General features: G+C 38.0%; 1 protein-coding gene across 2 annotated transcripts in view; it reads right to left on the bottom strand.

The window, feature by feature from the left end:
- stk32a (serine/threonine kinase 32A) overlaps positions 1-16,666 on the bottom strand; it is a 63,271-nt gene extending 46,605 nt beyond the window's left edge. The window contains exons 1-5 of one of the 2 annotated variants that reach the window (XM_086177284.1): positions 16,583-16,666; positions 16,282-16,422; positions 13,299-13,733; positions 7,941-7,996; positions 5,448-5,599 (exon numbers count right to left, since the gene is read on the bottom strand). In XM_086177284.1, the coding sequence (XP_086033410.1) occupies positions 5,448-5,599; positions 7,941-7,996; positions 13,299-13,350 (260 nt within the window). In that variant the 5' untranslated portion in view covers positions 13,351-13,733; positions 16,282-16,422; positions 16,583-16,666. Of the gene's footprint in view, positions 1-5,447; positions 5,600-7,940; positions 7,997-13,298; positions 13,734-16,281 lie in introns of both variants that reach the window. The other variant, XM_086177285.1, reaches the window with a different exon arrangement.
- Between the last annotated feature and the right edge of the window lie 5,947 nt (positions 16,667-22,613).

The raw sequence follows: 22,613 nt of genomic DNA, 5'->3' as shown, positions 1-22,613 counted from the left end.
ATCTATCTATCTATCTATCTATCTATCTGTCTGTCTGTCTGTCTGTCTGTCTGTCTGTCTGTCTATCTGTCTATCTATCTATCAGCACACAAAGCCACGTACATACATAGTCATTGGCACTTTTAACCTACAGGGAGCCAGTGGAAATCAGACCTCTGTGGGTCAAAGTTAGAGAGCAGGAAGGCATGTCTGTAGGCAGAGACTGTGACAGGAAAAGCAAGAATGTTGGTTGAGAAATTGTAAAAGACAATGGTTGATATACTGTGTCCAGGAGACCAGGCAACAAGGTAGCATGGCTGGAAGCTTAGGAGCAGGATTTAAGCTGTTCTACCATGTATTGATGGAAAGGGAAATGGAGCTTGTAACATATGTTAAGGACGTGAAAAGAGTCTGATGGAGTACTGAGTCTGAAGCTATGTGATCTGAAGGAGATCACTGACTGCAAAGTAGTGGCAAGTGGGAGTGTGGCCAGACCACCAAGGATGGTGGTTTTTTGGAGGACTTTGATGGTAAGGAAGATGAAGAGGATAGAGGCAGAACAGAGTATGAATTGGTGGAAGCTGAAAGACAAAGAATATTGTATGGTTTCAGGGGGGAGTTGAGACAGGTTTTGGGTGGTCATGAGGTGTTTCAAGATGACTGGACAACTGCAGCTAAAGTGATCAGGGAGACAGGCAGGGGATATTTCATATTTATATAAGGAGACTTGATGTTGGAATAAGGTACAGGAATTCATACAGAGAAAAAAGTTAACGAAGAAGAAGCGAGACACAAGAGGAACTCGAGGATGGACAGTAATAGAGGCAGATGCAGTGTGAGGTAAAGGTAGAGGTGGCAAAGGAGAAACAAAGGGGATACAAAGACTTGTATGGTAGGTTGACCAGTAAGGAGGGAGAGACTGATTTATAAAGGTTGGCAAAGCAGAGAAATATAGATGTGAAGGACTTGCGGTAGGTTTGGGTGATTAAGTATAAGTAGAAAGTATGATAGTTGTGAACCACAAAGTAGCAGGGATTAGTAAAGGTGAGGTGAGCACTGCAGTGGACAAAGCGAGGAAATGTTTTTGGTCCTGATATACATCAAGGTATGGAAGTGCGTAGGAGATTTGGTGGTAGAGCTTTTGACTGGGTCACTCAATAGGATTTTAGGGGGTGGTAGGAAGCCTGAGAAATGGAAAGTACACTGGTGCCAATTTTTAAGAACAAGGGAGGCTTGCAGAGTTGAGGCAGTCTACAGGTGCAGTGGAAATAAAGTTGATGAGCTGGACAATGAGTTATGGGAAGGGATCGTAGAAGGTAGACTTAGGGCAGAAGACAGCATTTGCAAGCGGCAGCACGGTTTCATGCCAAGGGAGAGTACTATTGATGCAATATTTGTTTTGATTATGTTGTAAGTAGAGTTGAAAGTGAGATGTATTGTGCCTTTTTCAATCAAGAAAAAGCAAATGAGAGGGTGTTGACAGAAGAACTGTATGTTCTGGACTGCCACAACCTACAAAAGCTGTAAGACAGTGACATGGTGTACTGTTGTTGTGATAGAAAAGAATGCAAAGGATAAGGTCAGATGACTCGCTGTGGTGACTTCTGAAGGGAAGAGCCAAAAGAAAAAGATGATAATACATAGACACATTTGGGTGTTTTTCCAGTTGACCACCATGCCTGTGTTCTCTTTGCTTCCTCTGCTGCAAGCAATCATCTCACTTGTGTCTACCTCAAGTCAAATGGACTTTGGATCAAAGAAACAAATGCTGGTCAACTTGACAAGATGGGTCTCGGTTCACTTTGAGTCAAACTCTGGTGCGGTTTATTTTAGGTCAGAAAGCATAAGAGCAGGAGCAGCGTAAACTGTGCATAATGGGCATCACAAGGATAAAGAAATTATTCAAAATATTCAGCAAGAGAATCACAACATTGGTAGTGTACAACATAAATAAATGAGAACGCAGGTGAAGTAATTGTCAGGAGAACAGACAAAGGGGAAACAAGTGTGGTGACCATCTTGAAAGACAAGTAAAGGAGAATTCAGTGTGGTGGTCACCCGCACCAAAAGGCCAAAGTAATTTCAAAACAAAACCTAAGACAGAATACTGACAGAATGATTTCAATTGCATATATGTGTGTATCCCTTTAGAGAAGGAATTCACTGCAACTCATTAAGAGCATCTTAAAATAACAAGAGTACAATATTACAAAGATCAGCGTTACAGATTAGTTGAATCGTTTCATAGCACTGATTATTTTGTACTCAACACAGTCATAATGTTTCTGATAATGAGCTTGACACACGCTCTTTATACAGTACATTTACCACACTTATATGCTATTTTTCAAATAGTTAAAAAAAAATGATGACATGGTATTTCTCCAGTATATGAGAATAACACAATTCTACACGAAATATAAACTGTTTCTATCTCTACATAAAAAAAAATCTTAAAGATCAAATAACAATACATTTTGCGCTGACGGGCATGTGAAAGTAGCATATTACATTTGGCAGAGGGTGATTGAAATCCACCTGTAGCTGTTCATTGATCCCTATTAAACAACAAATGAAGATTTATGCATTTCTTCTAATGCATTTTCTGCCTTATTTACTGGCTTGGTGCAAAACTTCACATCTACTTTTTTTATTCCTACTGAACAAGCTACTGTAGGTCTGTCTTAAAAGGCATGATGAATAGGTAACCATGTTAGCCCAAACCTAACATAAATTACCGTATACAACAGTGTTAATGTAAAAATAATAGTCTTCATCTATAATGGTTATGGTTTGATGTTTTTCTAATAAGAATCAAAACGGTATTTTTTCTTGAAATGCACATTCACACTGGCACATGCTTACTCAGGGAAAACTGATTATTTATTAACATTACATACAAATGGTCATTTCAGCTCTCTGTTGCTGCCTGCCTATGACACTGAAGAATATATTTGTATTAAAGTATTTAGATGCCAGTAACAGCTCCCCTTTCACAGTGGAACTGGGTGCAGTGTTGGGGAAACAAGCTGATGCTTGCGCATCAGTAAACTGACCGTCAAAGCTTGTTTTCAAGCTTTTTTTTTTCCTGTTTTCTGCAGTCATTCTTGCTTGGCTACATATAGTGCACAAAACCTTTGGCCCTGCCCAGTGCCGAATACACAGAGAGCGTGAGTAGAGAAAATCGAATGAAGCAGGTGGTGATGAAGGCAGGCGGGAGCTCAAAAAAGATAAGGAGAGGAAGGACGTTGCAAATAAAGGGCAGACAGGGGGGCAAAGAGAAATAAAGGCTGTGGTATTTGCATGTGGCTGGCTTAGTGCAGCCCATATGTCTCCACTTTATCTGCATGTCCTTAACCTTGAACATTTACCTGGGGGCAATGGTAACTTTTCCCAGAGCAACCCAGCAGGACACAGAAGGTAAGTAGGTAAGTGAGCACAGTGTTGACCTAAGCACATAGCTTGAGGAAATCTAGCCCAACCCCCAAACCTCCACCCACCCACCCCAAAGGGGGCATTACACTTCTAAAAGTCATTAAGTTACAGCATATTATTTTTGTCCAACACAGCATGCTGTCGAGAAGAAGAGCAAGTGTTGCTATTGTGTGTGTGATGAGACTGTGGACATTGCACCGCTATCTATTACATCTGCCATCTTCCTTGCCCCTCATCTCAGTACTTTCCTACTCTCAACTGGCCTTTCCCATTTTCAATTTGGTTTATCACTGCTGTGGAAGGGTTGGTCTGTGTCATTCTAGGATAAGATATTAAAAGCTACTGATTGTTCTTTAGGTATGTGGTGTTTGAAATGAATGGAAATAGCATTTGAGAAGAGGAGAGAACAGTAGGGCTGAACAAATAATGTTAAAGTGGCCAGGTAAGTTACAAGACGAGCAACCATGTCATATTTTGTTGTTTAGTACACAATTTGATATCCAACTGATTTTGTCTATTTGGTTATTCACTGGAATTGATAAGTTGCCCATTTTTTAATCAAGAAAGAAACTACCTTAGCATTAATAAATACAAGTCTTGATTTTTTTTTCTTTTACAATCAGGGCAAGCACCCCTGTGATAAACTCCTTGTATTCTGAGATTTGTTCCTTGCACAATCCAAACTTTGCACATTACTTGATATACTTGACTTGTATGTATCAAGCTTCCATATCAATCATGCTCATTTCTTTATCATTTATTAGTTTTTGTTTTTTTGTTTTTCTTAGATTTTATTGTATTATGTTTTTATTTTATTTTATTTTATTTTATTTTATTTTATTTTATTTTATTTTATTTTATTTTCTGTGGCATATCTCATACACATTTTACTGCATTATATTTTTAGAATTTCTACTTACTGTTTACCAGGCTTCAAGAAACTAATTTCATTCCAGTGGAGTGACAATAAAAATCACTGAATCCTTGTCTTCACTCTTGCCTCCACTCTGCCTCTTTGCTTGATGAAAACAGGGTTGCCTTCTTTCAGGCGCTGTGGATTAGGTGTACTTATCAAGAGTTAATGAGGCCTTTCAGATGGAAACTTACCAAAGCATACTTATCAGGCATCTTAAAAGTCTGATTCATGCTGTTTAATAAACTATAGCTCCCAGATTATGATGAATAAGTTCCTTAAAAGTGTCTGATGAGTCATCCAAGGTTAGCAAGCTTTGAATAATTGCACGTAGTGCAGAGGAGCAAACTTCTTCACCCCAAAATGCAGTGAGGCAAATAAGACATACTTGCAAAGAGAGGAGTCGTTTCTATAAAAGTTGAGCTTGGATCAGTGAGCAAACTACATTTTCCTTTTAGCAACTTCAAAGGGTGAGATGAAGTAAATGGAGGCTTTTAGGTCTTTAGTGGTCAACACCTTTCTGCACATGTCAGACTCGATCCATGCCCGGGAATAAAGTGTTTAAATGTGGGTTGTTCTCTTCATGCCCATAGTCACAGACTTAATGGATATGGTAGCAGACAATGAGGTTTTAGATGGGCCTTCAGTACCTAGCACATTCATACGCATACATGAACAAGTACAACCACATTCAAAATTCAAAATTCCGTAATTTATCCACTATTCCATCAGCTCAATATTAATGATCTTCTACAACCACATGGCAAACATTGAAGCAGCTGTTTGTTGCCACATCACAACTTCATGTTCCTCCATTAATATATTGCTTCTTCAAGCAGACATATGCTTGCAAAATTCAACAAATCAAATCCAGTGCAGATACTGTATAGCGCCTTGTATTGCATCAAATGCAGACAACTTGCAAACGGACATTGTGGAATATGATTTATGATGCTGATTTTGACTGCGCAGGCAGAGAAGGCACTGCAGTCCATCATGAAGATAATATGCTGATGCACAAATGTATTAAATTATAAATGAATTTATCATGATTCAGAAACAGACAAAAGAGGCCAACTACAGAAAGTGCGACTGTGTGAAGCTTGTCATGTTGCCTTACCAGAAGTTGACAAGGAAAGGGTGTTCCAGGTTCTGCATGATCTGCAGCTCTTTCAAGACATTTCTCACTTCATTCCGCTCCACACATTTGAGCTTGTTCATGTACTTCATAGCATACATCTTCTTTGTGTCTTTCTTCTGCACAATGCAGACCTGTTAAAAAATTTAAAAGCATTGAGAATGACTTAAATTGCTTTATTGTGGTTGTTAAAGCAAACTGTATTACCTAATAAAACTTTCAAGGATTATTCTGTAATTGCCAGTGTAATATTGAGAGTAAACAGCTTATATTATGTGCAGTGCTGAATCATCATTATCTAGGCCATAGGTTATCATACATTTAGATACTAAAAGACCATTCCTATACTTGCATGTTTATGTCTTAGATTTATGTAGGTTAGCAGAATAGGGCAATAACTACCAGTGTTACTTGAAACAAACTTGTTGGTAGAGCAACTCAGAAAAACTTACAACAGATCTGGGTAAAATATATTTGTATGCAGTAAAGTCTCTTCAGGGAGCACTTTAGTTCATTGTGTTTTTGTCAAAAATATCCTCCTTAGACTAGTGAAAGTTGATACCATAACTCTGGTATTTATGGAAACCCTAGTGCACTATGGGTGGCTGCGATATGGTGTATACAGAATTTTGAGTGATTTAATCTGTCAGGCAATGTTTTAGTAGAGAGAATGTTTCCAACATAGTGAAGCTTAATACTCCGAACAAGTCAGGATTGTATATGGTTAAGGCATCAATAACCCAGTGATTACTTCTTTAAGAGAGTGATCTGTGTACCAGCTGGCACAGTTAATCAGCAAAACCCTGATCACATCCCCCCTCCCTCTGAACAGCTTGCCATCGACAGTGATTAGACTGCTTATCTGCTGCTGGACAGAATATTGAGCTGTGCATGTGTGTACCCTGTGTTTCCATATGTGTGAGTGTGTCGCTACATGTGTTTGAATCTGCTGGCCTGTAAATGCTTTTCTCTGTCCCCTGTGGCACAAGAGAACAAGGAAATGTGACTACTTTCATTTCCTAATTGTTTTCACAGAATAACAAATCAAATAATAAATGTGTTTCAAGACTGTTAGTATTTATTTTCCTCTAAATATGTATGTGATTTTGACAACGTGAAAGAACATATTGGTCTGTTGACATGGTTATGAAGCTACATCATATCCAGTTAAGTATAAGTATTTGCTACTTATATTTACAGGAAAATAATTATCTTAATGATCACTGACAACTTTATTCATTACTTAATTAGATTGCACTTTGTATTTTATGTTATTTATTGTGTCCTGTTGTTGTTTTTCTCAGTAAAATGTGTAACCATAAACTGACGCCAAATTCCTTTTATGCGCAAACATACTTGGCTGTTAAAGCTGATTCTGATTTGTGCAGTGGGTTGTATAAGTAAACCAAAAACATTGCTAACTGAGGCTTAAGTCAATAAACCTAATATTAACCATTTTTAGAACAAATGTCTTAGTCAAACTACGACTACTAACAACAACAAAACCACCACCACTACCACCACCAACAACAACAACAACAACAACAACAACAACATCAATAATAATAATAATAATAATGAATCTCTCCTGGCAGTAGACACTGTATACTTAACAGCGGGAGAATATTTTATTCTCATTGGTGACTGGATTTGTTGAACAACTTTGAGAAGGGCTAAACTGTTATGGCTAAATATGCTATTGATTGGTGCTCTTCATGCTCTTCAAAGCTGCAGCTCTTGTAGAACTTTCTTAACTGCAGTGGCTGATACATAACAAAAATGCTTGAAGAGTGAAAAATGTGTTTACTGGGTGCAGGGTCATGAAGGTATCGAAACACCTCCTGCATTGCAGTTTCTTACAGAGCTAAATAGCATCAGACCGTTCCAGGTATCCCATGCACCATCAGCACCAGGATACATTATGGGAACAAGGCAATCTGAGATAGGTAGTGTAATGTCGTGGGCAATGTTCTACTGGTAACACTTTGGTCCTTCAATTCATATGAGAATTACCTTGGCACAAATTATCTACAGAGACATTATTCAAGAACAATTCCACCCCTCGATTGAAAATATATCCCCTAAATAGTGGTCATAATGTTATGACCCATCGGTATAGATGGATATGGACAGAGAGACAGGCAAATGTATAACCAATGTACAAACATCCATACATATATACAGCACATAAAAGCAACTTGTACATAGACACATCCATGATTTAAAGATTTTATATTATTTCAAGCATTTCGTCTTTAACCTTATATTGACTTTTTGTGTTACAGTTAACTGTCATTATTAGATGTTTACTGTTTTGTCTTTTCCTGGTTTGGTTCAATTGCAAGTTGGAATTTGACTATCTCTGATTATGATTAACATATGTCAATTTGTGTGTGTGTGTGTGTGTGTGTGTGTGTGTGTGTGTGTGTGTGTGTGTGTGTGTGTATGGGGGTTGTCCCGAATATGCAGACGTACCTTTCCAAAGCTTCCTTTTCCTATTGCCCTTAGGATCTGGAAGTGGTCAAAATTGACTGTGGAGAAGAGGAGTAGTTTAACCTTACATTAAAAACAAAACAGGCATTTAAACTCACATCCAAATTTTAAATAAATTATTGTTAACCACTGTATACATTTATAGCATTTTGATATAGTCAGAATTATTGAACAGATCACCATGTTTGTTAACACATGATATTTGATTTGTATTTAAATCTAGCTATTTTTCAGGGATATCAATGCATTATATTGCCGAACAAGCTAAAATGAACACCAGTTCTAAATGAGAAATGCAAACATTTGATGTCAGAAAAAGCTCAATTTGACATGTAAAAGAATACATTAGTTAGGCTGACAATAAAATCCACACCACAAAAAAAAGGAAACAAATGTCAAAGTCTCAATGATCTGTGGATTTCCACATAATGTTGAATTAAATTTGTATACAATACTATATCTGCTGTGTTCATTTTCCTAAATAAAGTTAATGATATTTGATGTCCTGGCACTGATATCACAACCTACTTTTGGAATTGAAATCCGGTTGAAAACCATGTATGTGTCTAGCTTGAGGCCTCTTGGCACTAAATCAAACTGGATAACACCTGCAGCAATTAGAGATGGAATGCGTCATCACGGCTACAGAGGGTTGACTGTTAGCATTGTTTTGAGCTCATTCGAACAATGTGCCTGTCAGCTGTAGCTGATGGAGGTTACCAGGGCAACTGGAGGTCACTGACAGTGACTGGCTGAGAGTTCAAAGGGGCTTAACAAAAACAATTTTTCATCAGACATGGATACTGTATTTTAAGCAGAAGCGAAATATCCAATCTCTGTATGCTCCCCCTCCCCTTAAGCCCTCTCTCCATTTCTCTCCTGCACAAAACCTTAACCACAGCTTAACTTGCTCACTCACTCTCATCCATTTACCACCAGCATGTAATGCCAATTGGAACCGGATGGGTCTGTTTGCTTCTTGCTGCCATGACAACCAGGACAGCGGGTTTTCCCCCTTTACTGTTTGGCAGATGATAGAACAGCTGCTGCTCTCTATATTCTCATCTGGCCATACAAAGCTCAGGGCTATGCACACATACATGGCCTTCATGAAAAGTAGGCACGGGTGTCGGGAATTACTTTTTTTAATAGTACACTGTTCACACAAGTGCCCGTGCATGCAAACACACACACTCACGGATATGCCGCCTGCTGTCTCAAGATCAAATGGATGTGGCAGTTAATGCTGTTAGTCATGTATCAACGGCACTTCCTCTTGTCACACATTCTCTGTTAAGACTGTTGACACAACTAGCGTTGACTGAGTCCATATGAGTCCAGATTTTTAATGCACATGTACATCATTTCATCTGAGTGCAAAAACCTATACAAGCTTTGCAGATAAACATTTCCTGCAGAGCTACCTGGAGAATCTTTGCTGATGGGTTTTTCATAGCGACAGCTGTGGTCATAGATGAGTGAGGCTGCGATCTATGTTTCGATGAGAAAGCGAGGTGCACTAGGTGGGCTCCTGTGAGGGTGAGGCTTGCACTGGTAGAAAATGCACTGTCATTTTCAACCAGCAGAGCTTTGATTGGCTTAATGTGTGATATTGAATGATAGGCACATGAGCAGCAGAGGATGTAATGAGTAATATCCGTACATAAGGAGAATTGACAAATTGACAGCCTTTCCATGGATTAAACTAAATGAGGAAATCATATGACTTTGAAGCCCATCTGCTAGTCAAATTGATTTTGACTGACACATGCTAATCAGTCTGAAAAAAAAACGTAATCTTGTTCAGTTTACAATCACTTGCGCTCTTGCGCCAGCTTATATTCTGTCTGTCTAGTCGTGCATCAGCTGCAAGACTCCTGAAGTCTATGCTTTTGTGAACAACTTGACTGCAGCTTTACAGTGGGTAGAATATTTTGAGCGTCAAAAAGAACTTTTATGAGAACGTAGTCTTTTTCTTTTTAAGTATGGGCTGGTAGAGCCTAGAGCCGCTGACTTCCACCAATATCATGATGAGCAAAAAAAAAAAACTATTACAAAAATCTTTTAAGCAACTTGATTGAGCGTCTGGTCTGTACATGCCCAAAACAGATGATTACCGTTTACTGTTATCCTTCAACACATTTCACGATCTCCGCTAGGGCCCTTTAAAATATAAATGTATACTCAAAGTAAATATCTCAATTCTTAATAATGTATAGGCGTAGGTTAGGATTGTATTACAAAATCGTTTTGTAGGGATATCAGGTCTGGCTGTCCGCTTTGCGTACATCCAGTTTAACAGTGGATGCTAAATGATGCTGAGCTTTTATATTTAATAAAGTTTGTCATGTAGACCTGTGTGTTTGTTTTCTGTGAGCTGGGAAAAACTTCTCATCTTGTCCTTTCAGGACAAATTTCTGTAAAAATAGCAGACATGCCCTCTCTGCCTTCTCTCAGGGCCCACCAAAAAGCCATAGAGTTGTTGCTCTGACAACTGAAAGAGCAACCCTGGGTCCATACCCTAGTATAAGTTGAACAAAGAATAATGACCAGCAGTAAACAGGGGTTCTCCATTAACCAGAGTCTCCAGGTCACACATACTGGAAAATGTACAAAGTCACAAGGGGGACACGCTTGCTGCACACATCATTCTCTAAGGAGATAAACATGTCTTGACAGGCTTCATCTTTATGCTCTCACACATGTTTCTGCGTAAAATCGTTTAATACGTATTCAGTGTAAATGGTGACATGCAGTTCTGTTCTTGTAGTGACATGAGAAAGAAAAAAAATCATTACATTTATTATTACTTTAGAAATTATTTTTAAAAAGCTATTTTCTTTGGTTTTTATCTGTCTTTTTAGATAGCAGATGTGATGTACTGTATATACATTGAAAATAGATGTTAGAGGGCATGTTAAGGGCATCACTGTGCCTTTTTTTTTTTATGATTCCCGTTTTTACTCTGCAAAGAAATCGACTGAAAATGAATAGCAAATGCAGACGTTTTTTCATTAATTTTTTTTCTTGTTTTTTTCAAACAAGATGAGTAGAGAGTTACATTCAGAAGCTTTTCACAATAAGAGAACATTGACAGCCCAACTGTTAGTGCAATCAGAAATAAAGCATGACATAAATTGAACATTGTGATTTATTTACAATACTCCCATTATTCACACACATTTTCTGTTGAATTGTTTCTGATACCTTTCTGATGTAAAAGATATATGATTTTTTTTGTTTTGTTTTATTTTTAGTTTTTAGTTTTTTTTAAGCGATTTTGTTCATATTTTCTAGATATTTCTTCATAATATCACTTTTAATTGTACATTCCTACAAACTGATATGGTCATTCTTTAATTGTTTATAAAATGTTTTGGGGGGGATTTAGAAATTTTTCCAATGGTGATTTTGTAAATAATTAATTTGAAAAAAACAAATGACTTTGCTGTGGTTTGAACATATATGATATAGCATATAGCAAATTGAATCCTATTTTTTCTAAGAAATGAATCTGTGGGTTTAATTGATAAATAATGAAGTATCACAGATCTCAATACAAAAAAGAAAAAAATCCTTGATATTACATCTTCTTGATATCTTGAGAGTATTCAATGTGTTGCCTTGCTCCAGCCCCATCCTTTTTTGATATGCAGTTTTGTATACTCTTAAATGCCCTACATCACTGTATTCCTGTATAAAGCCCTACAGTAGCTACAATTCGGTGTGACCACAATATCATTTTTTTAGAATGGTTGTTGAAAAAACAATCAACAGTGATTCCCCATTTTTGTTGTCAGCCTTTCCTACGAGTGACCTCTCACGCTGCTAAACAGAAAACTCAATTTGCATCTTAATTCATGCTCGACAGGGTGCAGGGATGACGTATTTTCAATGCGCTTTAACAACAGACCCTTGTCAGAGGATTACGATCACGCACACACTGCACATTAGAAGGTACAGTAACATTGGGTGAAGCTGTTTCTATGTCAACCATCCTTATCTGAAAATAAATAAACAACACCTTTGATTCTTTCTTGAGATTGAATATTTCAATTTATGCCAAATCATGCAATTAATCTAAAAGTTAAATAAGCAAGCCTAGTCATTTGTTCTATTATTATTCTTGTCTTCGCTTCACTTTATTAATATGTCTACAGCTGCAATTATTCCTCTTCATCCATCTCCCTTTCCTCACTCTTTGCTCCAATGTACCACTGTGATTCGCTAGTATCTTGAGAGGTTATAGAGACCGGTGAGTGGATATAATAGCCATGTTGCAATGTCGGGCAATAAAACAAAGTCAAGAGACTCCCCTCTGTTTTTTTCTGACCTCAAAAGGAGAACCCTGCATGTTTTGACATTGGTTTCATCAGATGGGGGATTACTTTGTTTCCAGCAAGTGGGGTCTTCCGCTTCTAAACTGAAACAATGAGTCTGCGTTTAATATGCCTTTGCTGAAAGAGCCCCATGCCGTTTGATGAAAGCAGTCAAAGAAAATGCACTGTTGCATTTATGTGTTTAGTTAAGTGAGGGTGCTTTATACCTGACATTTCCAGAACACTACACTACATAACAAAGCAACAAAGGAAATTGCTCTTTGCACATCTGAGCAAACAAATAAGTCAAAATAATTTCCTGGCATAAAAAAAGTATGCCTCCTGGTTTTAACTGAAGTGAGGTCTTTCATGTTTGGTTTGTGACTTTTTTGCAAAAACGTTTATTTCAACAATGGCAGCGGATAGTGCAAACAAAACATATCCCTGATCAGTGAAGAAAACAAACTTGATGGGAAAGCCCTCGCGCCTCTAACTTAACCACGGATTCACATAAGGCTAACTTACTTGACGTCCTTGGGATGCTGCCAGAGTGGAATTAATTTCAAAGACCGACTGAGATCAATAAATTCGCATTGTATTATCCACCCAGGTCCCAAGGGAAAGGAAGTAAATTCAAGACAGTTCCAAACCCAAGCACTAACTTTCATATATGCCAACCTTGGTGGTAATAACTTTTAATAAATTATTCTGGACTGGCAAAAAGGCAGTAGTTTTCCACAATTTTCAATATCAAATCAAACCCAAACTATAAAAAGTGGCATAACACTTCCATGAAATTCTATTGTCAATCCCTTTTCCTGATGTCTTTTCGGCACGCAGTGCCATAATGAGGCTAGTACATGGGCTACCCATCACTTTTATTTTTTGCATAAAGTGCCAGTTGCTAATTTAGATCTTGGTAATAACCTTTTTTCACAATGGTTCTTTTTGGTTCAGGAAAAAAGGTAGAAAATCCATGAAAACAAAAATGAAAGATTTTTAAAACCATGCTGATACTCACCCTCATCTGTGTCATCAGTGACTGGAGCCTTGCTGGACTGTCCGAGCCCCATGGCTGCTCCTTTTTCAGATTCTTCTGTTGCGGTCCCTTATCTCAACTCAGCATCAAACTTGTCTTCCTCTGACACACACTAATAGCCTAATCAGAAGTTGCTCCTCACACACACACATATTTGTTCTCCTCTCTCACTGGAGCACTCGACCCTGGCACACATAAACACAACAGCTGAACAGGTCAAGTCTTCCGCTCAACTCTCCACCTTGATGCAGCCATGCATCTTTATCCACGCAAGGCTTAAGAGAGACACTAAAGGCACTGTATCGCTAACACGCACACACACATAGGCCACTAAAGTGTGATCTTCCTGCTCTCCTGGTGTATAGATTAATGCAGACGGAGGAGGGTGAATGATGTGACCCTCTGGAGATTGAGAGTCTGTGAGGGGAGGAAGGAAAACATGACACCACCAGCAGAGTGAGGGAGGGAGGGACAGAGAAAGAGGGAGAAAAAGTAGACAGATCAAGTTGCTGTGACATGAAGGGCTGTCCCAAAAAAATCAAATGTTTAGGCAGAATTTTCAGACATTATAGTGTGAAAGATATATAAGAAAGAGGCTGATAAAATAGTCTAAAATCAACCAAATGGAGTCGTCAATAAAAGGTAGGTTTAATGTAAAAGACTGTGGAAAACTGTTCCCATCGGTGTGTATATTTGCATTCATTAAATTTGACAAAATTACTTTCAGAAAGGGTAATATTTAAAAAAAAAAAGCTGTCAGTAAAACCAACAACATGGTGGTGGTGCCAAAATTCACATAATGTCCAGGGATATATCAACACGGACAAAACATGTGACATATAAACTAGGGTCTATATAAAATTGTTATTATTTCTAAAATTATTTTTTATTCATTACAAAAGTGAATGATAGCACAACTAGCAGGAGCAGACCACAGATACATACAAATGCTTTACGTTTATCTGCATGGGTTATTATTTTAAATAAATTGGTTGTAAACTAGAGTTGTACAACTGGATTTCAAGTTGAATCAAATTGTTGAATGCACAAATAAATATTTCAATGACAACTTTGAGTTTCTTTTGTGCCAAGTTTTTAACACGAGCAGAGAAATTTTTAAATGAATATTAAAAGGGTCATATGTCTTTGAATTTCATGCAATACCCTGAATTGTAGATAACTGATCAATTTCTTCTCCCACGGCCTCTGTTATCAGTTGATGATCAAATTTCCACAAAGTATTTTCAGACCTGCCAAACAGACGCATTCTGAAAACTGGAAACAGTAAGAGTGCTGGCCCTGACGGTTCCAAGATCTCACTTCCAAGGCTGCGCATTGGGCTGAGAACGTGCATACTGGCAGAGTCACGGATGCGACCAAATTGTAGCATTACAGTCACAGCCTCTGCTAATAAAATGAAAATGGCTTTTCTTATACAGAAAAAGAAGGGTTTGTAAAATGGGGGCTCATTTTTTAGGAACTGTTTAAAAATTACACCTTATTTGACTTGTTTGATCCAATAACATTTCAAATATCCAATAAACGTGTAAAGTTGTCTCATGATTATTCAAGTAGTGAGGGGGGGGGGGGTTGCTTAGTGGGGCTAAAAAACCCCAAGGAGGGAAACTTAATGTGGAATAATGATATTTATATAAGAGAATGGTTGCCTGTCTGTATATGTGGCCTGCGATTGACTGGCAACCATAACGGCTGGGATAGGCTCAAGCATCCCCTTCGACCCTGAGCGGCAGACGAGGGACAGATATTCACATTCGTATTTGCATACGTATAATAATATTCTTATTAGTAGTAGTTGTAACGTTATTATCATTTATTTAGTGATTGTTGGATTTATTGTGTGACACGAAACTGTTTTTCACAGAAAATGAATAGCGGCTTCACATCTACTTCTGTCTCTCTGTCCACTATACATTAACTATCACAGTGCCACAGTGAAAACCCCAAAAAATGAAAAGAGATTAGCTCATTATATATATTGAAAGATCTGGTTACATGCACAGGTGCAATTACACAACGCCACAAACACATTTACAATTATTTATACAACAATAACAGTGCCATAGACTAAATCAGTAACAAATCGTCATTTGACAGCCATAATGAGCTGAGCTTCATATGCCATAATATTTTCAACACCTATAAGTGGGACGTGCACATTCATCATTACACATCCTCTTCCTTTTCACTCTCATCTGTTATTTTCAAACATATTTCCTCTGTATTCTTTACTCAAGACATCCCATGGGAGTGAAGTTCACGGCACCGGCACATTATTGCTATGATTCACTTTCACATTAGTAGCTAAAAACTGGTGGGCTTTTGCCGAAATCAGTTTATTTTTAAAATAAAACATCACTGAGCCTGCTCTCTACTAAGGTTGTGGGATTCCATTCAGAAAAAAAAAAAAAAAAAAAAAACTAGTTTGACATGAAGTGATTACATTTCTGAGTAAGTTTGGCCATGTGAACAAACAAACAACTAAATCTGTATCCCTACATTGAATAAGAAAGTAGGCTGTGTGTATTTTAGATGTGATTTTTCAAAAATGTATGCATTTATTTATATACAAAAATTAGCCTCTCCTATAAAAATGTCTTGAAGGAAAGATGAGAGAAACAGAGCAGTTAAAAAAAAAACAACTTGGGAGTCACCGTGGCATTACCGTTAATCCAACGGGATGGGAGGGAGAGGAAGAGAGGGGGGAACCGTGAATGTCACTCATCACCGAACAGCATCATCGAACATCCCCTTTTTGGTTTAAATGAAATATTCAGAAAGTAGTGCGGGGGAGCCGTATTGCCGACACCCCCCCCCTCCCACTGAGGAGTATTATGCCCATAACCCCCTTGTCTTTATCACTGAATGGGAGGACATGCGCTGAATAGAAAGTACCCCCCTCCCGATCCACCCCCCGCATCCATGCGGGGCAGCTTCGGACACCTACCTCTGGACGCCGCCTGCCAACGGAACATAGGATAATTTCCAGTAACATCCACCGCGGATGGAGGACACCGGTGACCGAGGAGCAACAGCGCGGCTCAGAGCGTCGCTCGTCCGGCGGTCGGACTACGACGCACTGGGACACCTGCCGCGCGAGAAAAATTAAAATTGCAAAAAATGAATTGCAAACATTTAAGACACGGAGGGGCTAAGACAAGATGAAATCCGTGGTTTCTGGGGAAACCAAAAGTGATGTATGGAGGGGGGGAAACCGTGCGTCACGCCGCTCCGACTGGGCGACTGACCTCCACATCGCCGCCTGTGCAGTGGGCTCGCCGCTGCCGTGCGTCTGGAAAGGCACGTCTGCAGCCCCGTCAAGTTGATCCGAGGTGTTCAAATCCACTCGGTTAAATAAAGAAATAAATAAAATATATCTAGAAAGTTACGTCCTCTAATGCGCTCCACCCCCCGAGTCAGATAAACGGGAATATTTGGGTTATATTTTAAAATATTACACCCCATCACATAGCTTTGCAGGGGAGGCTGCACCGCACAAGTGCAGCAGCTCTCACGATGCCAGCATCCGAGCGAATTAAACTATAAGTAGTACAGAGGAACTGAAGACTAACTTCGTGTTTTCAAAAATATTTTCCTTTTTCATACAGCACCCATAACTGACTTTTCCTGCAAACTCAATTTTCACCAAGTATGTCATGAACTCCTTTGGCTCTATCTATCTATCTATCTATCTATCTATCTATCTATCTATCTATCTATCTATCTATCTATCTATCTATCTATCTATCTATCTATCTATCTATTTTTTGATAGAATATCAACAAATCGTGGCTAAAACAGGTCATTCATGCAATACGCTTGAATGCAGGCTAAATAGTAAAGCATGGAATTACAACAGGAAAATATTGAAGCATTCAAATATATTCATGTATATTTCTACCTTCAATATCATAGCCCCCTACAGGATTGTACCTCCAGTTGGACCGAATTGGGCCAACCAACACAAACAGCATTCCCCCACTGGCATAATTATAATGTTCAGTTTTCATAACTCTTATTTTAAGGGTCAATTTCGGAGGTTGTAATTTGTGGTTCTGTTGACCTGGACTGTTTTGTATTACGAGATCTGCGTGTTTTTTTTTTTTTTAGAATTTATGAGGAAGGACTGACAGTATATTAGAAAGATCTCGAGGTGTAGCCCCCTACAAAATATAGATTTGTTCCATTTAGATGTCACCTTGAATATATCTTAGTGTGCCTAATATATTGGCAAGTGAGTCTACGAGTGCAGGCAGTATTTCTTTTCTGTCACCACCGCAGAGTATGAGATCATGGTGAACTTTACACCAGGCCAGAACTGTAAACGCTTGCCTGGCTTGAAGGTACTTCAGCAAGGTGGTCTGTCTTACAGTACTGCTGAGGATGGACAGCACTCCTTGTGAATGAATTTGCGGTCTCTTTTTATTTTATTACCTCTCAATAATATGAATTACTCACCTAATAAACCTATGGTTTTAAGTTTATCTTGATCGTATAATTACTTTGAAAAGCACAAGGTCTTAACACAGGTGGCACGGTGCCGCAGTGGTCAGCGCTTGGGCCTCAAAGCCTGGTTTGATTCCTACACCATCAGGATTTCCTTCGGGTTTTCTGGTTTCCTCCAAAAATATGCAGCAGGTTAATTGGAAAAAAATGGGAAAATTGCCTGAATGATTGAGTGAGTAAATGCTTGTTTGTCTATATATCTGGCCAGTCCAAGGTGTACCCCGATAGTCTCCAGCATCCCCCGCCACCCTGAGTGCAGGGTAAGCGGCATGGATGGATGTTCTTAACAAGGGGTGGACAATTATTTTGGCCGGCGGGCCACATTTCCTATTTGATTTTTATGCCCGGGCAAACTGGGTATCATGTAAATAAAACAAAATGAAAATTTCAATTTGAATATTTAAATTTTGGGTTATTTTATCTAAACTTTAAAATCATTGATGATCCTAAAAATGTACTGACATTATTCTGTAGGGAATCATCCATACAAAATTGAACAAAAGGAAAAATATAAGGTGTTTCTAAATTCAAAATTTTGGGTTATTCTATCCAAACTTTAAAATCATTGATGATCCTAAAAATTTACCGACATTATTCTGTAGGGAATCATCCATACAAAATTGAACAAAAGGAAAAATATAAGGTGTTTCTAAATTCAAAATTTTGGGTTATTTTATCCAAACTTTAAAATCATTGATGATCCTAAAAATTTACCGACATTATTCTGTAGGGAATCATCCGTACAAAATTGAACAAAAGGAAAAATATAAGGTGTTTCTAAATTCAAAATTTTGGGTTATTTTATCCAAACTTTAAAATCATTGATGATCCTAAAAATTTACCGACATTATTCTGTAGGGAATCATCCGTACAAAATTGAACAAAAGGAAAAATATAAGGTGTTTCTAAATTCAAAATTTTGGGTTATTTTATCCAAACTTTAAAATCATTGATGATCCTAAAAATTTACCGACATTATTCTGTAGGGAATCATCCGTACAAAATTGAACAAAAGGAAAAATAAAGGTGTTTCCAAATTCAATATTGATTGAAAATACTTATTAAAATATTCAAGAAAAATAGGCGGGCCCAATAAAAAAGCAAAACGGGCCCGATGTGCCCCGCGGGCCGTAAAATGCCCAGGTTTGTTCTTAACACATCGTGTTTCTTAACACAGCATCATGAAAGAAATTGAAGTGAAGTTGCTGTCATGGTCGCAGAGAGGCTGTATCCTATCCTAGCTGTCATTGGGTGAAAGGCAGTTTATACCCACACAGGGCCTCATATACAGACAAACAACCATTCACTTTCTGACTCACATTCCAGGGAAACTGGGGGTCCCCAATTAATCTACTTTTTTGAGAACCCACACAGACATAACATGCAAACTACACACAGAAAAGCCCCCTGTTGGAATCGAATCAGGGACTCTGTGAAACAGAAGCGCTTACCGCTGCTCCACCGTGCCACCCTATGTAAAATGTATTGAATTCAAAAGGAGAATTGCTGTATAAAAGTTAGCGTCTTCTATGTTACACAATAAAATTTTGCACTCCTTGCCTCTGCACCTCATTTGCCCAGAACTGGCCTAAAAATAATGTCTTTCCAACAATATAAGTGAAATGAACCCTCAGTGACCTATGAAGACTGACAACATTTAAGTATTTTTTTTCTGCACAGATTGTAACTGTATATTCTACTATAAAGGTTAAATGGACTCATTAAGCCAGGAGGAGAGGTCATATGTTTTCATTATACAAAATAAATTTATCAGTAAAAAATCAATGTAAGGAATTACAGCAATTGCTGCTTGTTGTTTTTTTTTTTCTTAGAGGAAAGAAGTACTAAGATGTTTCAAACAGGGGGTTTACATGGGGAACACTTCCGGGGTTTTCATTGAAGATTTAAAGCTTTTGATAATTTAGAGGTTTAGATCTAGGATGGCTAAGTGAAAGAAATACTTTGAAAAATTGCTCTCTCATCCAAATTTGTCGCAGCAGAGTCCCTCACACCATGGGTTCTGGTCAAGGTTTCTACTTAAATGGGACTTTTTCCTTGCAGCTGTCACCAAGTGTGTGTTTACGGGGGAACTGTTTGGTCCCTGTAAATAATACTGTAAAGAGTGAGGTCTAGACCTGCTTGATGAAAATTACCTTCACCAATTTATCAACATTTAAGAAATGAAGCGGTGAGAAGTTGAATGTTTTCTTCTTTGATGTATAAGGCAAAAAGAGAGCTTTAGTTGCTTCAGATAAAACTTATTCATAAAAGTGGTTGGTAATTGATTAAATATCTGATTGATTGTTTCTTGCAACTCTTAAGTACACTACATCTGGAGGTGCCAGACTTTGAAAACCACTTCTCTGACAAATGCATTCTTCTGATAAATGTCACAAAGCTAATTAATAAATGTGTTATGACGGCCAAAGCCATTACATGATTTGAAGATGTTTGGTCAGAGGACATGCTCACAATCCCTCTCAAACCTCTCATATTCCACACTGTATTTTGTAATTTCAGTAATAAAGTAATTCTTTCATGGGCTACTCTGCTACCAAACTCAAATATGTAAAACATTACAAATTTCTGCTAAAAAAAATTCTTGCAGAAGTTCCTCATTAAATGTTTTGTCTCTATTCGATGACGTGATCTCTGAATTTCCTTAACACATGGTTTCATTTTACTTTCTAATTTTTAAATTAGGTGTGGGTCTCATCTGTTCAACTTATTTCTCAGTAATCTATCCAATTGATTCACCCAGCCTTTGAATATGCTGTTAGAAAAAAATATTCAGTCATTTCTTCAGACTCATCATCCCTGAACAAGATGACAAGCATAATGCAATCATGATCAGATGATTAAATGTCAATAATTGTACAACTTTCTCATTCAAATAAGTCATTTCTAACATAAAACAATCAAGTCTGGAGTAGCATTTAGGAGGACCGAAATCAAACTATTACTGCTTTCATCTGGGTGCAGCGCTCTCCAGTTATCTATCAGATCTAATTCTGGTGATGCTCTTTTCACGACTTTAGCTCCCTTGTTTTCACTCTGTTCTCTGTTGCTTGGATACATAAGGTAGATCCCTGACTCCAATTTTTATGCCTTGGCTTTTGGAAGCTATGGTTTCAGAATTTCTAGTCATACTTGGACCTACTTCTGGTGGTGTTTTCAAAGTCAGTGGAATGACACATCTGTTTTACATTGTTGCGGTTGTCATGGCAACTTTACATTCTTTGGCTGTGTTCTGTCAACCTGGGAAAGGTCACTTGTCATATTAATTTGTGGTATAAGTGAAAAAAAAACACAATTGTCATTGAAGGGATGACTAAGTACTTGTACTTACCTGAACCAAATAGCTCAGTTTGTCTTAAAACGATGAAAAAATTGCACCATTCTGATGTTCAGCGTTCAAACATTGTGTTTATGCACAGATGAAGTACTTGTAATTTTTGTAACATTAATCTGCGTGGTGAAAACTAAAGCTGTATAATCAGATTCTGCTTGCTGCAGCTTTCTACAATTTGGGCAGATTATTATTATAAATCAACTGTGGAAAAGATATATTGAGTATAAGGACTGCACGATCACTTCTATCCCCTGTTAATGGAACTGGCCAAGGTTGACGGGAGAATGGCTCAGTGTTGGGACTATGGGATGGGAGATATGCTTACTGTGCACACAGCTCATTTCTCTTGGTCAATCAAGCACCGCTCGGAGCAGGCCATTCATCTTTGTGTGGAAGGAGAGGACAGATCTAACTCTCACAGTAGACTATAAGAGGAGACAAGTTTCTCTCAAACCAATCTGAGCACATATTGGCTATTTGGCAGCAGCAGCACTCTGGTGTTTCAGATGACGTGAGCAATGACAGTGACATGTCCCACCTGGACGTGGTAAAGCTGCTTTGCATGCAGGCAGTGTCTGTTTGAGTGTCACAGCTGTCACAGAGTTCATAGAGGCTGTCTGCCTATATTCCCTGTTTAAAATAATGTATTGTGAGGTTTCTTTCTTTTTTTTTTTTGGTTTTTGAAAAATCGTCTTATGTTTTAAGCACCATGGATGTGGCTCTTTGAAAGTAGCCCCATCTAGTGGTTGAAAAGTATCATCAGATGACAATTGCGCAAAAATGTTCAACAAAAATTATAAGGTAGAAACTGTCCCAAGCTGCAAAGCATTGTTGTAGAGCATTCGCAAACCCAGATATTGTCAGCTGCCTGTAAATATTAAGATTATACTATCTCAATTTGGTCAGTTATGGACAGTTATGTTAATTGTGACTTTACAAAGATAATAAACTTTAATTAAACAGGGTTGTGTGTGTGTGTGTGTGGTGAGAGAGAGAGCTCAAAAGTGACAGGGACCAACCTTAATATATCATTGATTCATAATGATGATTTTAAGCACATATTCAAAAACAAAAAACAAACAGTGTATGGTGGTACAGGTTAATTTCTTTAGAAATCTACATTTTCCATTGGTCTTATAAGCTCCTTCCTCAATAGTTACATGGCAAATCTCTGGACTCAGATCATAATCCTTCAGAACTTAAACTTACGTTTTGGTGTAAATTGTTACATCCATGTAACTTTTATTTATTTTCCCTTATTTGTGGAAAAATGTAGGCTGTATGCCCCTCATGAATCAAACCAGGAAACTTCTTACTGCCACACTATAAGCAAATGGAGAAATATCCCAATTTATCATAAAAAAGTTCTTATGAGCCTTGATTTTTTTCAAAAAACTAAGCAAATGGAAAAACTATAGAAA

Source organism: Fistularia commersonii, chromosome 29, assembly GCF_037954325.1.
Source record: "Fistularia commersonii isolate RoL2024-O1a breed Wild chromosome 29, RoL_Fcom_v1.0, whole genome shotgun sequence".
NCBI classification, from domain to species: Eukaryota; Metazoa; Chordata; class Actinopteri; order Syngnathiformes; family Fistulariidae; genus Fistularia; species Fistularia commersonii.
Note: the sequence above shows the minus strand (reverse complement) of the source record. Positions and strands in the feature narration are given on the sequence as shown.